Source organism: Coregonus lavaretus (genome assembly GCF_964263955.1).
Source record: "Coregonus lavaretus genome assembly, contig: HAP1_SCAFFOLD_1370, whole genome shotgun sequence".
Classification (NCBI taxonomy): domain Eukaryota; kingdom Metazoa; phylum Chordata; class Actinopteri; order Salmoniformes; family Salmonidae; genus Coregonus; species Coregonus lavaretus.
The window spans coordinates 15,728-31,413 of NW_028161931.1; the positions used below are offsets into that span (position 1 = coordinate 15,728).

General features: G+C 46.8%; 3 protein-coding genes across 3 annotated transcripts; 1 reads left to right on the top strand and 2 right to left on the bottom strand.

The window, feature by feature from the left end:
- Positions 1-5: 5 nt before the first annotated feature.
- LOC311119942 (conserved oligomeric Golgi complex subunit 8-like) lies at positions 6-9,317 on the bottom strand (the record flags this gene model as incomplete). Its single annotated transcript, XM_084194586.1, has 7 exons — positions 6-1,296; positions 1,476-1,644; positions 4,220-4,731; positions 4,993-5,062; positions 5,198-5,449; positions 6,288-6,495; positions 8,989-9,317. The coding sequence occupies 7 exons, from the start codon at positions 9,315-9,317 to the stop codon at positions 764-766; spliced, it is 2,073 nt and encodes a 690-aa protein (XP_084050712.1). The 3' UTR covers positions 6-763.
- Positions 6,514-8,949, bottom strand: LOC311119940 (uncharacterized protein; the record flags this gene model as incomplete). The annotated part of the gene is made up of 5 exons (XM_084194584.1): positions 6,514-6,518; positions 6,844-6,856; positions 6,903-7,625; positions 7,731-7,957; positions 8,943-8,949. 5 exons carry the CDS (start codon positions 8,947-8,949, stop codon positions 6,514-6,516), a joined length of 975 nt encoding a protein of 324 aa, XP_084050710.1.
- A 205-nt stretch (positions 9,318-9,522) lies between the features above and the next one.
- On the top strand, positions 9,523-15,685 carry LOC311119944 (60S ribosome subunit biogenesis protein NIP7 homolog). Its single transcript, XM_084194589.1, has 5 exons — positions 9,523-9,714; positions 10,888-10,974; positions 11,124-11,262; positions 11,684-11,824; positions 15,099-15,685. Exons 1-5 carry the CDS (start codon positions 9,659-9,661, stop codon positions 15,216-15,218), a joined length of 543 nt encoding a protein of 180 aa, XP_084050715.1. The 5' UTR covers positions 9,523-9,658; the 3' UTR covers positions 15,219-15,685.
- The last annotated feature ends 1 nt before the right edge of the window (position 15,686 follows it).

Genomic DNA, 15,686 nt, shown 5'->3' on the forward strand with positions numbered 1-15,686 from the left:
ATTTTAATATATCCATTTATTAAATAGTTCAACCCAGTATTACCACATTCTCCAACCAGTCATACCCAGATTAGATGACAGTAAATAAAAGCTAAAGCATTGGAATCATTCCTGAAAGGGTCATTGTTAAATACACAGTAACTACAAGATTAAAACCATCAATGCAAGGCTATTGTTAGTCTGTTACCTGCCATCACTCCACTGAGGGTTAACAGTCTGTTACCTTGCCATCACTCCTCTGAGGGTTAACAGTCTGTTACCTTGCCATCACTCCACTGAGGGTTAACAGTCTGTTACCTTGCCATCACTCCTCTGAGGGTTAACAGTCTGTTACCTTGCCATCACTCCTCTGAGGGTTAACAGTCTGTTACCTTGCCATCACTCCACTGAGGGTTAACAGTCTGTTACCTTGCCATCACTCCTCTGAGGGTTAACAGTCTGTTACCTTGCCATCACTCCTCTGAGGGTTAACAGTCTGTTACCTTGCCATCACTCCTCTGAGGGGTAACAGTCTGTTACCTTGCCATCACTCCTCTGAGGGTTAACAGTCTGTTACCTTGCCATCACTCCTCTGAGGGTTAACAGTCTGTTACCTTGCCATCACTCCTCTGAGGGTTAACAGTCTGTTACCTTGCCATCACTCCTCTGAGGGTTAACAGTCTGTTACCTTGCCATCACTCCTCTGAGGGTTAACAGTCTGTTACCTTGCCATCACTCCTCTGAGGGTTAACAGTCTGTTACCTTGCCATCACTCCTCTGAGGGTTAACAGTCTGTTACTTCCTCAGTCTCTGATGGCTCACTGTCTGCCCCTGGTCCCTCTGGGTTTACCTCTGGCTCTGGGTTAGGTTCTGGGGCGGTCAGTACAGGCTTTGGGGGATTCAGTATGGCCTCCAACTCAGGGTCTTCCTGTACTTCACGGTGGCTGTCAGCCCTTGGTCTCTCTGGGTCGTCCAGTACAGGGTTAGGGTCGTTCAAAATGGCTTCCAGTTCAGGGTCAGAGGTCAGACCTGTCTCGGACACAAACTCAGTAGATATGGTGGACGAGACCATGGGATCCTCCTCTGTAGGTTCCGGGCCTGCTATTGGTTCAGGATCAGGAAGTCCCAGGTTGTCAACAGGAAGTGTTGGTTCAGGATCAGCTGCGGTGAGACCCTCCAGCTCAACACTGAGGTCTTCTTCTACCACCGGAGTCACCGTCTCCCTCTTGGGAAGAACAAACCCCAGAGGCTCCAGTACTGCACTCACATCAATACAACCCAGACTGCTGTACTTGTGGACTTGAGTTGGAGGGACACCTGGAGAAGAAAACCATGTTTCACATACATTATTATAGAGGTTGTTACTGTGGATGTTTTCACATCAGCATATCTGTCATATTCTAGTCTTTAGCATCGGTGGCAGATCATGTAAATGCCAACTGATGTACAAATAACCTGTTGAAATAAAGAGAGATGAGGCGTGCCAGAGTATTCACCCAGTATGACAGAGAGCTGTGCTGGGGGGAACAGGACCTGCAGACAGCGGTTGAGGAAAGGCACCATGTCCTCAGCGAAGGAACAGCAGAATTGGACAAACAGCTCCTTCTCTCGGCTGCTGAAGGCCGTCTCCTCAGCCCTGTGGAACGCCACGATCAACTTGGTGACCTGGGGAGGAGAGACAGTGGAAATCATGAGATACAACCTAACATTTCAACTAGAGTTTGTTGAGTTTGAGGGAGGGTGAACTGATCCTATCAGGGTAACTTCTACCATGGACAGAGACACAGTGGCTTGCAGGAAACATCAGATATCTGTGTTCATCACATACATACTGTATCATAAACCATGAATACATAACATTTCAACTGTACTAGATTAACATGTCCCAAAGACTGATCTTTGGTGAATTTAAGATTAGGATTTGGGGAGAGTAAGATTATCCTAGATCTGAGTATAAACATACCATCTACCATGTCTAGAGAGCACAACATCTACCATGTCTAGAGAGAGCATAACATCTACCATGTCTAGAGAGAGCATAACATCTACCATGTCTAGAGAGAGCATACCATCTACCATGTCTAGAGAGAGCATAACATCTACCATGTCTAGAGAGAGCATACCATCTACCATGTCTAGAGAGAGCATACCATCTACCATGTCTAGAGAGAGCATAACATCTACCATGTCTAGAGAGAGCATCTACCATGTCTAGAGAGAGCATAACATCTACCATGTCTAGAGAGAGCATACCATCTACCATGTCTAGAGAGAGCATAACATCTACCATGTCTAGAGAGAGCATCTACCATGTCGAGAGAGCATAACATCTACCATGTCTAGAGAGAGCATACCATCTACCATGTCTAGAGAGAGCATACCATCTACCATGTCTAGAGAGAGCATACCATCTACCATGTCTAGAGAGAGCATACCATCTACCATGTCTAGAGAGCATACCATCTACCATGTCTAGAGAGAGCATCTACCATGTCTAGAGAGAGCATCTACCATGTCTAGAGAGAGCATCTACCATGTCTAGAGAGAGCATCTACCATGTCTAGAGAGAGCATACCATCTACCATGTCTAGAGAGCATCTACCATGTCTAGAGAGAGCATAACATCTACCATGTCTAGAGAGAGCATACCATCTACCATGTCTAGAGAGAGCATAACATCTACCATGTCTAGAGAGAGCATACCATCTACCATGTCTAGAGAGAGCATACCATCTACCATGTCTAGAGAGAGCATAACATCTACCATGTCTAGAGAGAGCATCTACCATGTCTAGAGAGAGCATAACATCTACCATGTCTAGAGAGAGCATACCATCTACCATGTCTAGAGAGAGCATAACATCTACCATGTCTAGAGAGAGCATCTACCATGTCGAGAGAGCATAACATCTACCATGTCTAGAGAGAGCATACCATCTACCATGTCTAGAGAGAGCATACCATCTACCATGTCTAGAGAGAGCATACCATCTACCATGTCTAGAGAGAGCATACCATCTACCATGTCTAGAGAGCATACCATCTACCATGTCTAGAGAGAGCATCTACCATGTCTAGAGAGAGCATCTACCATGTCTAGAGAGAGCATCTACCATGTCTAGAGAGAGCATCTACCATGTCTAGAGAGAGCATAACATCTACCATGTCTAGAGAGAGCATCTACCATGTCTAGAGAGAGCATAACATCTACCATGTCTAGAGAGAGCATACCATCTACCATGTCTAGAGAGAGCATCTACCATGTCTAGAGAGAGCATCTACCATGTCTAGAGAGCATACCATCTACCATGTCTAGAGAGAGCATACCATCTACCATGTCTAGAGAGCATACCATCTACCATGTCTAGAGAGAGCATAACATCTACCATGTCTAGAGAGAGCATACCATCTACCATGTCTAGAGAGAGCATCTACCATGTCTAGAGAGAGCATCTACCATGTCTAGAGAGCATACCATCTACCATGTCTAGAGAGAGCATACCATCTACCATGTCTAGAGAGCATACCATCTACCATGTCTAGAGAGAGCATCTACCATGTCTAGAGAGCATAACATCTACCATGTCTAGAGAGAGCATAACATCTACCATGTCTAGAGAGAGCATAACATCTACCATGTCTAGAGAGAGCATAACATCTACCATGTCTACAGAAAGCATCTACCATGTCTAGAGAGCACAACATCTACCATGTCTAGAGAGAGCATCTACCATGTCTAGAGAGCATACCATCTACCATGTCTAGAGAGCACAACATCTACCATGTCTAGAGAGAGCATAACATCTACCATGTCTAGAGAGAGCATCTACCATGTCTAGAGAGAGCATCTACCATGTCTAGAGAGAGCATCTACCATGTCTAGAGAGAGCATCTACCATGTCTAGAGAGAGCATCTACCATGTCTAGAGAGAGCATCTACCATGTCTAGAGAGAGCATAACATCTACCATGTCTAGAGAGAGCATAACATCTACCATGTCTAGAGAGAGCATCTACCATGTCTAGAGAGAGCATGGGACAGCCTAGACATGTCAATGCTTTGCTTTATCTTGGCCAGGTCGCAGTTGTAAATGAGAACTTGTTCTCAACTGGCTTACCTGGTTAAATAAAGGTAAAAAAATAAATTTAAAAAATGAAATAAAGAAAATAAATGATGGTAAGTTTAGCAGCAGACAGTGTAGCGTACCATTAGCTGAGACAGACAGGCGTTGGTTCCATACCTTTACCAGGGCGTCCTCCAGGTACTGGGTCACCTGCTGGGCCAGACCGAGGGGGCAGCAGAGCCTGAGGTCATTGAAGGCCGTCAGGATGTTGTTGAGGAAGCAGGCCAGGGGGGGGAAATCCAGCAGAGCCATGGGAGGCTGGAGGGTACCTGGCTGGGCACTGGGGGGCTGGAGGGTGCCTGGCATGGAGCCCCCACCCAGCATGGAGGGGAGAGAGATCAGAGTATACAGGTTCATGTCCTCCTGGAACTTCTCCATGGCTTCCTCTACAGCTTTCCGGAAGGTATCGGCCGCCACACGTTGGAACATTGGGGCCAGCTGGCCGCGGAAGTCTGCCCCGACGCGGCTGAAGGACAGGCCGAAGTACATGCACTGTCCCAGCAGGGAGTCCAGGCGGCCGCCCACCCCCCTCTGGAGGTCTCGGTCCAGAGTCTCCAGGAAGTCAGACACCTGCTGCACCACCCAGCCGTGGAAGATGGCCCCCTCGTTCACCACCTGGCCCTGACCACCTTTCAACACAGACAGTACCATACATCACAAGGCTGCCCATCCAGTGACCTATGACCTGCCACTTTAGTTGGACTATTGACCCGTCAGTACTGTACCATACCCACAGCACGACTGTCTTTTCAAGAAAATATGTATTATAGATTTGGAATGTGTCTTTGGATAATTCTCGTGTGTGTTTAAGCTTCATATTTATGAAAATTGTATCAAATAATTCAGCCTTCTCCGCTGTGTTGCCGTATTGAAATAAACCAGTCTGTCACCGGGAGGCAGCAGGGGGTCCTCGTCAGAGAAGATGGCTCTGTACTGCGTGATGACGTCAAACAGATGTACCTGTAACAGAGTAAGAAATGTCACAGAAATATTCCTGTCAGAGAATAAAGGGGGGGAGCATCAGTCCTGTCTCCTTGGTCCTTCGCTCAACAACTACACCGCTAGATAACTACAGCTGCTACCCAGGTTACATACGCGGCAGGCCTCGATGGTCTTGGTGATGTGGAAGTAAGGGTCATCGTCAGGCACGGCGGAGAGGACGGAATGGAGCCAGCTGCCCCGCGCCTGGAGGAACTTGACCCGCAGCTCCGCCTCCGTGAACACGTCCATCCTGCGCAGGTAGCCAATCACACGCAGGCACACAGGAAGCTGGGAGTTGCTGCGAAGCTGCTGCAACAGCTGGTTCAGCATGAGCTGAGCTGACTGACGCACCTCGTGGACGATGCCCTGAGGAAGACAGGGGGCGGCAGGTAGCTTAGTGGTTAAGAGCCGTTGTGCCAGTAACCGAAAGGTTGCTGGTTCTAATCCCCGAGCGGACTAGGTGAAAAATCTGTCGATGTGCCCTTGAGCAAGGCACTTAACCCTAAATTGCTCATGTAAGTCGCTCTGGATAAGAGTGTCTGCTAAATGACTGACATGTAAATGTAAGACACAGGCCATGTTACAGTAGTGGTCAGAGAATCACACGCTGAACCGTCTGTGTGGACAAGCTTAATATAGTAAGAGGGATTTCTAGTACCATAACTATCCGACAAAATGCCACATTCTGATTGTGTATCTTCCCATCTGTAACTCCTAACTGTGTAAGCAGGAAGTGGTACCATCTGTAACTCCTAACTGTGTAAGCAGGAAGTGGTACCATCTGTAACTCCTAGCTGTGTAAGCAGGAAGTGGTACCATCTGTAACTCCTAGCTGTGTAAGCAGGAAGTGGTACCATCTGTAACTCCTAGCTGTGGAAGCAGGAAGTGGTACCATCTGTAACTCCTAGCTGTGTAAGCAGGAAGTGGTACCATCTGTAACTCCTAGCTGTGTAAGCAGGAAGTGGTACCATCTGTAACTCCTAGCTGTGTAAGCAGGAAGTGGTACCATCTGTAACTCCTAGCTGTGTAAGCAGGAAGTGGTACCATCTGTAACTCCTAGCTGTGGAAGCAGGAAGTGGTACCATCTGTAACTCCTAGCTGTGTAAGCAGGAAGTGGTACCATCTGTAACTCCTAGCTGTGTAAGCAGGAAGTGGCACCATCTGTAACTCCTAGCTATGAAAGTGGTAGTTAGCGCATTAATACCTGGATGACAGGGAGGGACGAGTGCTTCTTCTCCAGTCTCTTGACGTAGGCTGCCAGTTCCAGAGCCTCCTCGTAGTAGCCGTTCCGGACGCAGGTGTCCATCAGCTGAGGGATCTCTAAGATCTCCAGGATCTCTGTGTGGCGGTTCAGAGTCAGGCTGTTCATCCTCCGGCTCGCCCCGATATCCTCCGCCTCCTTCACAAAACCCCTAAAGAGAGGATAGACATTAACCTGGTACCAGTCTGTTTGGGCTAGATAGACAGCCTGGTACCAGTCTGTTTGGGCTAGATAGACAGCCTGGTACCAGTCTGTTTGGGCTAGATAGACATTAACCTGGTACCAGTCTGTTTGGGCTAGATAGACATTAACCTGGTACCAGTCTGTTTGGGCTAGATAGACATTAACCTGGTACCAGTCTGTTTGGGCTAGATAGACATTAACCTGGTACCAGTCTGTTTGGGCTAGATAGACATTAACCTGGTACCAGTCTGTTTGGGCTAGATAGACATTAACCTGGTACCAGTCTGTTTGGGCTAGATAGACATTAACCTGGTACCAGTCTGTTTGGGCTAGATAGACATTAACCTGGTACCAGTCTGTTTGGGCTAGATAGACATTAACCTGGTACCAGTCTGTTTGGGCTAGATAGACATTAACCTGGTACCAGTCTGTTTGGACTAGATAGACATTAACCTGGTACCAGTCTGTTTGGGCTAGATAGACATTAGCCTGGTACCAGTCTGTTTGGGCTAGATAGACATTAACCTGGTACCAGTCTGTTTGGGCTAGATAGACATTAACCTGGTACCAGTCTGTTTGGGCTAGATAGACATTAACCTGGTACCAGTCTGTTTGGGCTAGATAGACATTAACCTGGTACCAGTCTGTTTGGACTAGATAGACATTAACCTGGTACCAGTCTGTTTGGGCTAGATAGACATTAGCCTGGTACCAGTCTGTTTGGGCTAGATAGACATTAACCTGGTACCAGTCTGTTTGGGCTAGATAGACATTAACCTGGTACCAGTCTGTTTGGGCTAGATAGACATTAACCTGGTACCAGTCTGTTTGGGCTAGATAGACAGCCTGGTACCAGTCTGTTTGGGCTAGATAGACATTAACCTGGTACCAGTCTGTTTGGGCTAGATAGACATTAACCTGGTACCAGTCTGTTTGGACTAGATAGACATTAACCTGGTACCAGTCTGTTTGGGCTAGATAGACATTAGCCTGGTACCAGTCTGTTTGGGCTAGATAGACATTAACCTGGTACCAGTCTGTTTGGGCTAGATAGACATTAACCTGGTACCAGTCTGTTTGGGCTAGATAGACATTAACCTGGTACCAGTCTGTTTGGGCTAGATAGACAGCCTGGTACCAGTCTGTTTGGGCTAGATAGACATTAGCCTGGTACCAGTCTGTTTGGGCTAGATAGACATTAACCTGGTACCAGTCTGTTTGGGCTAGATAGACATTAGCCTGGTACCAGTCTGTTTGGGCTAGATAGACATTAACCTGGTACCAGTCTGTTTGGGCTAGATAGACATTAGCCTGGTACCAGTCTGTTTGGGCTAGATAGACATTAACCTGGTACCAGTCTGTTTGGGCTAGATAGACATTAGCCTGGTACCAGTCTGTTTGGGCTAGATAGACATTAACCTGGTACCAGTCTGTTTGTGCTTTTGCCAACTATATTGCTGTCCTTGTCAAGCCAAACATGACAATAAGTGAGAAGGAGTTGGCATGATGGCACAAACAGACTGGCCCTCAGGCTAGAGTTGGCATGATGGCACAAACAGACTGGCCCTCAGGCTAGAGTTGGCATGATGGCACAAACAGACTGGCACTCAGGCTAGAGTTGGCATGATGGCACAAACAGACTGGCCCTCAGGCTAGAGTTGGCATGATGGCACAAACAGACTGGCCCTCAGGCTAGAGTTGGCATGATGGCACAAACAGACTGGCCCTCAGGCTAGAGTTGGCATGATGGCACAAACAGACTGGCCCTCAGGCTAGAGTTGGCATGATGGCACAAACAGACTGGCCCTCAGGCTAGAGTTGGCATGATGGCACAAACAGACTGGCACTCAGGCTAGAGTTGGCATGATGGCACAAACAGACTGGCCCTCAGGCTAGAGTTGGCATGATGGCACAAACAGACTGGCCCTCAGGCTAGAGTTGGCATGATGGCACAAACAGACTGGCCCTCAGGCTAGAGTTGGCATGATGGCACAAACAGACTGGCACTCAGGCTAGAGTTGGCATGATGGCACAAACAGACTGGCACTCAGGCTAGAGTTGGCATGATGGCACAAACAGACTGACACAGGCTAGAGTTGGCATGATGGCACAAACAGACTGGCACTCAGGCTAGAGTTGGCATGATGGCACAAACAGACTGGCACTCAGGCTAGAGTTGGCATGATGGCACAAACAGACTGGCACTCAGGCTAGAGTTGGCATGATGGCACAAACAGACTGGCACTCAGGCTAGAGTTGGCATGATGGCACAAACAGACTGGCCCTCAGGCTAGAGTTGGCATGATGGCACAAACAGACTGGCACTCAGGCTAGAGAGACTTCGTCTCGGGCTTAAACACCCGTGCCAATATATCCTCCAAACACCGGCGTCTCGGGCATTATCACTTAAATAACATGACATGTCAAAACGACAGAGTAATTGGCTAACGTCACCACTAACCTGCATTTTTCACCGAAGCTGGGCAACTTGTCGAGGAGTTTGGAAACACTGCTTTCCACACGCCCAAAGTCGCGGTATATCTCCTCGGTGCAGTCCGCAGTGCGGATGAACGTCTTGTAGTTGGAGAAGGCGAGCTCTCGGGTCTGCTGCAGTATCTGCGCCCTCTCCTCCGCCAACCGCTCCGGTTCACGGTTTAATTTCTCCACGCCATACGAACTGAGCTCCGACAAGTAGGCTGCGAAGTCGGGGTTGTCTCTCCAGTTGTCTGGAAAGCTGTCTTTGAATATTGACGCCAGAATACTCTCATCTTCCACGTCCACAGCTGTCATATTGGAAAGCTGTCGCTTCAATACTTCATCCGGATTTTAGGCTTAACGTTCCTTACTCCGATTTCCAGTCTTAACACAGGAGTACGAAAACAGGTCGTTAAAATACAATGTAAGCGTCTGATGTCTTTTAAATGGCTATTTAATTCGCAATTTCGCTAAATAGCTCGCTCGTAAAGGCAAGAGCACAACAGGAACAGGCGCATGAATTTGACGTCACTATTACGATCCACTTCCGTTTTCCTGCAGATGCATTTCCGCTCACTATACCCACGTTGTAGCGTTTATCAAGCTACGTTCAGTGGGCACAATATTGTAAGGAAATTAGCGAATAATTTACCAAAATGAGGCCTCTAACAGACGACGAGACAAAAACGATGTTTGAGAAACTCTCCAAATAGTGAGTATTGAATTGTGATCTTGAAAGACAAGGCGAAAGTTATTTTGAAACCGCCATGGCTGTTCAGCCTAGCTCCATGCTTGATCATCCAACTCCAGAGTAGTTTTGCCAGCTAGCTTGTGCAGAGGGTTGAAAACCTCCAGTCCATATCCAGTCTCTTTGGTGCTATGCTCATGATGACAGTCTTTAACCTGCCTAGTTATGCTTCTCAACAAACTGGCTAATACGTTGTCTGTGTAGATGGCATGTGATTTGGAATGGGACGTTGTCTGTGTAGATGGCATGTGATTTGGAATGGGACGTTGTCTGTGTAGATGGCATGTGATTTGGAATGGGACGTTGTCTGTGTAGATGGCATGTGATTTGGAATGGGACGTTGTCTGTGTAGATGGCATGTGATTTGGAATGGGACGTTGTCTGTGTAGATGGCATGTGATTTGGAATGGGACGTTGTCTGTGTAGATGGTATGTGATTTGGAATGGGACGTTGTCTGTGTAGATGGCATGTGATTTGGAATGGGACGTTGTCTGTGTAGATGGCATGTGATTTGGAATGGGACGTTGTCTGTGTAGATGGCATGTGATTTGGAATGGGACGTTGTCTGTGTAGATGGCATGTGATTTGGAATGGGACGTTGTCTGTGTAGATGGAATGGGACGTTGTCTGTGTAGATGGAATGTGATTTGGAATGGGACGGTGTCTGTGTAGATGGTATGTGATTTGGAATGGGACGGTGTCTGTGTAGATGGAATGGGACGGTGTCTGTGTAGATGGAATGGGACGTTGTCTGTGTAGATGGCATGTGATTTGGAATGGGACGGTGTCTGTGTAGATGGTATGTGATTTGGAATGGGACGGTGTCTGTGTAGATGGTATGTGATTTGGAATGGGACGTTGTCTGTGTAGATGGTATGTGATTTGGAATGGGACGTTGTCTGTGTAGATGGTATGTGATTTGGAATGGGACGTTGTCTGTGTAGATGGCATGTGATTTGGAATGGGACGTTGTCTGTGTAGATGGCATGTGATTTGGAATGGGACGTTGTCTGTGTAGATGGCATGTGATTTGGAATGGGACGGTGTCTGTGTAGATGGCATGTGATTTGGAATGGGACGACATTCTCTGAATCTACATTGACAGTGTGTGACACCTTCCCCTTTTCTGTCCACAGCATTGGTGAGAACATCAAACTCCTTGTGGATAGACCTGATGGGACATATTGCTTCAGACTTCACAATGACCGTGTGTATTACATCAGGTAAACAATGCTTCAGTTATTGTTAGGATTTTCTATGGATATTATAAAGCTGGCTACTTCGTGATCGTCTATTTGTAAACCTGTGATATAGATGCCGATGAAAATGGGTAGCTAAGATATTATCTTGTTTCCACTTTTTTTTGTATCAGTGAGAGAATTCTGAAGTTGGCGACCAACATCTCCCGTGATAAGTTGGTGTCGGTGGGTACCTGCTTTGGGAAGTTCACCAAGACCATTAAGTTCCGCCTGCACATCACAGCGCTGGACTTCCTGGCACCGTATGCCAAGGTAAACAACAAGCATGGAGCTCTGACATGTCAGTGTGTATAATGATAACCAGAGGTCATGTTAGAAGTGGAGATGTTGTTATATGGCACTGACGACAGCCAGTTGAGGACTAGAGGTTTAAAGTACGATTAATCATATTTGTGTAGGCTTTAAAATGAACATCAAATCCTCTGTAGCTCAGCTGGTAGAGCACGGCGCTTGTAACGCCAGGGTAGTGGGTTCGATCCCCGGGGACCACCCATACGTAAAAATGTATGCACACTTGACTGTAAGTCGCTTTGGATAAAAGCGTCTGCTAAATGGCATATTATTATTATTATAAAACCAATATCTCTCTGAAAACCTACAGGATGTCAGTTAAGACGTTGGTAGTACTGTAATAAGACTATTCTCTGAGTAACTGAACCCTCTGTGTGTTCAGTTCAAGGTGTGGGTGAAGCCTGGGCAGGAGCAGTCCTTCCTCTATGGGAACCACGTGTTGAAGTCTGGTCTGGGGAGGATCACAGAGAACACTAACCAGTACCAGGGAGTGGTGGTCTATTCCATGGCAGACGTACCACTGGTGAGTTGGCCCTCCCTGCACATACTGTACATTCATTATCCAATACATTCACATCAACATATAGGGCAGGTTTCCTCAGACCGAGGTTAACTAGTCAGACTAAAAAGCGTTTAAATGCTTTGGTCCAGGACTAGGCTTAATCTGTATGGTAAACCGGCCCAGACTGGACTAGGCTTAATCTGTATGGTAAACCGGCCCAGACTGGACTAGGCTTAATCTGTATGGTAAACCGGCCCAGATTGGACTAGGCTTAATCTGTATGGTAAACCGGCCCAGATTGGACTAGGCTTAATCTGTATGGTAAACCGGCCCAGATTGGACTAGGCTTAATCTGTATGGTAAACCGGCCCAGATTGGACTAGGCTTAATCTGTATGGTAAACCGGCCCAGACTGGACTAGGCTTAATCTGTATGGTAAACCGGCCCAGACTGGACTAGGCTTAATCTGTATGGTAAACCGGCCCAGACTGGACTAGGCTTAATCTGTATGGTAAACCGGCCCAGATTGGACTAGGCTTAATCTGTATGGTAAACCGGCCCAGATTGGACTAGGCTTAATCTGTATGGTAAACCGGCCCAGATTGGACTAGGCTTAATCTGTATGGTAAACCGGCCCAGACTGGACTAGGCTTAATCTGTATGGTAAACCGGCCCAGATTGGACTAGGCTTAATCTGTATGGTAAACCGGCCCAGACTGGACTAGGCTTAATCTGTATGGTAAACCGGCCCAGACTGGACTAGGCTTAATCTGTATGGTAAACCGGCCCAGACTGGACTAGGCTTAATCTGGATGGTAAACCGGCCCAGACTGGACTAGGCTTAATCTGGATGGTAAACCGGCCCAGACTGGACTAGGCTTAATCTGTATGGTAAACCGGCCCAGACTGGACTAGGCTTAATCTGTATGGTAAACCGGCCCAGACTGGACTAGGCTTAATCTGTATGGTAAACCGGCCCAGATTGGACTAGGCTTAATCTGTATGGTAAACCGGCCCAGACTGGACTAGGCTTAATCTGTATGGTAAACCGGCCCAGATTGGACTAGGCTTAATCTGTATGGTAAACCGGCCCAGACTGGACTAGGCTTAATCTGTATGGTAAACCGGCCCAGATTGGACTAGGCTTAATCTGTATGGTAAACCGGCCCAGATTGGACTAGGCTTAATCTGTATGGTAAACCGGCCCAGATTGGACTAGGCTTAATCTGTATGGTAAACCGGCCCAGACTGGACTAGGCTTAATCTGTATGGTAAACCGGCCCAGATTGGACTAGGCTTAATCTGTATGGTAAACTGGCCCAGACTGGACTAGGCTTAATCTGTATGGTAAACCGGCCCAGATTGGACTAGGCTTAATCTGTATGGTAAACCGGCCCAGACTGGACTAGGCTTAATCTGTATGGTAAACCGGCCCAGACTGGACTAGGCTTAATCTGGATGGTAAACCGGCCCAGACTGGACTAGGCTTAATCTGGATGGTAAACCGGCCCAGACTGTCAGTTTTACACTGCTTCTCTTTTGGATAGTGATCATTTGACGGTTGGTTGATCATTTGACGGTTGGTTGCTCCTTCATAAAAGCTTGTTGAAGACGTTGCAAACAAGCAATGTGGAGCTAATATCTAAGTCATCAACAATATTAACGTCTACAGTCGTGGTCAAAAGTTTTGAGAATGACACAAGTATTGGTCTTCACAATGTTTGCTGCTTCAGTGTTTTTAGATATTTTTGTCAGATGTTACTATGGTATACTGAAGTATAATTACAAGCATTCCATAAGTGTCAAAGGCTTTTATTGACAATTACCTTAAGTTTATGCAAAGAGTCAATATTTGCAGTGTTGACCCTTCTTTTTCAAGACCTCTGCAATCCGCCCTGGCATGCTGTCAATTAACTTCTGGGCCACATCCTGACTGATGGCAGCCCATTCTTGCATAATCAATGCTTGGAGTTTGTCAGAATTTGTGGGTTTTTGTTTGTCCACCCGCCTCTTGAGGATTGACCACAAGTTCTCAATGGGATTAAGGTCTGGGGAGTTTCCTGGCCATGGACCCAAAATGTCGATGTTTTGTTCCCAGAGCCACTTAGTTATCACTTTTGCCTTATGGAAAGGTGCTCCATCATGCTGGAAAAGGCATTGGTCATCACCAAACTGTTCTTGGATGGTTGGGAGAAGTTGCTCTCGGAGGATGTGTTGGTACCATTCTTTATTCATGGCTGTGTTCTTAGGCAAAATTGTGAGTGAGCCCACTCCCTTGGCTGAGAAGCAACCCCACACATGAATGGTCTCAGGATGCGTTACTGTTGGCATGACACAGGACTGATGGCAGCGCTCACCTTGTCTTCTCCGGACAAGGTGTATTCCGGATGCCCCAAACAATCGGAAAGGGGATTCATCAGAGAAAATGACTTTACCCCAGTCCTCAGCAGTCCAATCCCTGTACCTTTTGCAGAATATCAGTCTGTCCCTGGTGTTTTTCCCGGAGAGAAGTGGCTTCTTGACACCAGGCCATCCTCCAAAAGTCTTCGCCTCACTGTGCATGCAGATGCACTCACACCTGCCTGCTGCCATTCCTGAGCAAGGTCTGCACTGGTGGTGCCCCGATCCCACAGCTGAATCAACTTTAGGAGACGGTCCTGGCGCTTGCTGGACTTTCTTGGGCGCCCTGACACCTTCTTCACAACAATTGAACCGCTCTCCTTGAAGTTCTTGATGATCCGATAAATGGTTGATTTTGGTGCAATCTTACTAGCAGCAATATCCTTGCCTGTGAAGCTCTTTTTGTGCAAAGCAATGATGACGGCACGTGTTTCCTTGCAGGTAACCATGGTTAACAGAGGAAGAACAATGATTTCAAGCACCACCCTCCTTTTAAAGCTTCCAGTCTGTTATTCTAACTCAATCAGCATGACAGAGTGATCTCCAGCCTTGTCCTCGTCAACACTCTCACCTGTGTTAACGAGAGAATCACTGACATGATGTCAGCTGGTCCTTTTGTGGCAGGGCTGAAATGCAGTGGAAATGTTTTTTTGGGGGATTAAGTTCATTTTCATGGCAAAGAGGGACTTTGCAATTCATCTGATCACTTTTCATGACATTCTGGAGTATATGCAAATTGCCATTATCAAAACTGAGGCAGCAGACTTTTGTGAAAATTAGTATTTGTGTCATTCTCAAAACTTTTGACCACAACTGCAGGTAACAATTAGATAATTATATTTGACATTCATGTGCAGGTTTGACTCAGCTGAACGTGCCCCTCTGTCTTCCACAGGGTTTCGGAGTGGCAGCCAAGTCGACCCAGGAGTGCAGGAGAGTGGACCCATTGTCCATCGTTGTGTTCCACCAGGCGGACATTGGAGAGTTCATCAGGTCTGAGGACACGCTCACATAGAGGAGTCTTCACAAACTGGACTATCAATTATGCACAGTAGTACTTCCCAACCCTCTCCGCAGGGACCACCAGGGGGTTGGGAGGTACAGCTATGTGAAAACGTCTGGTGGTCTTGGAGAGGGTTGGGAAACCCTGGTCAACAGGATACGATTAGGGCCAGTGACTGTCTGGATAGTTTCATCAAGATGACAGCATCCAACATCCCACCCCTATGGCTGAATCCTTAGTGATGTAAATCACCAAATCTAATAGTTTTCTGTCCCTGGATTTGTTCTGTAAATTGAATATTGGGGTTTTGTGTAGTATTCCTAATCTGTATGGATCTCTGGTTTGAGCATGGAACTACTGTTTGAGCAATTAACATAAATACTATTATACAGTTAATAATTACATCTGCATAACATTAAAACTTGTGATATACTGAAATGTATTTTTTTTTCTACAAATAAAACGATCATAAAATGTTGG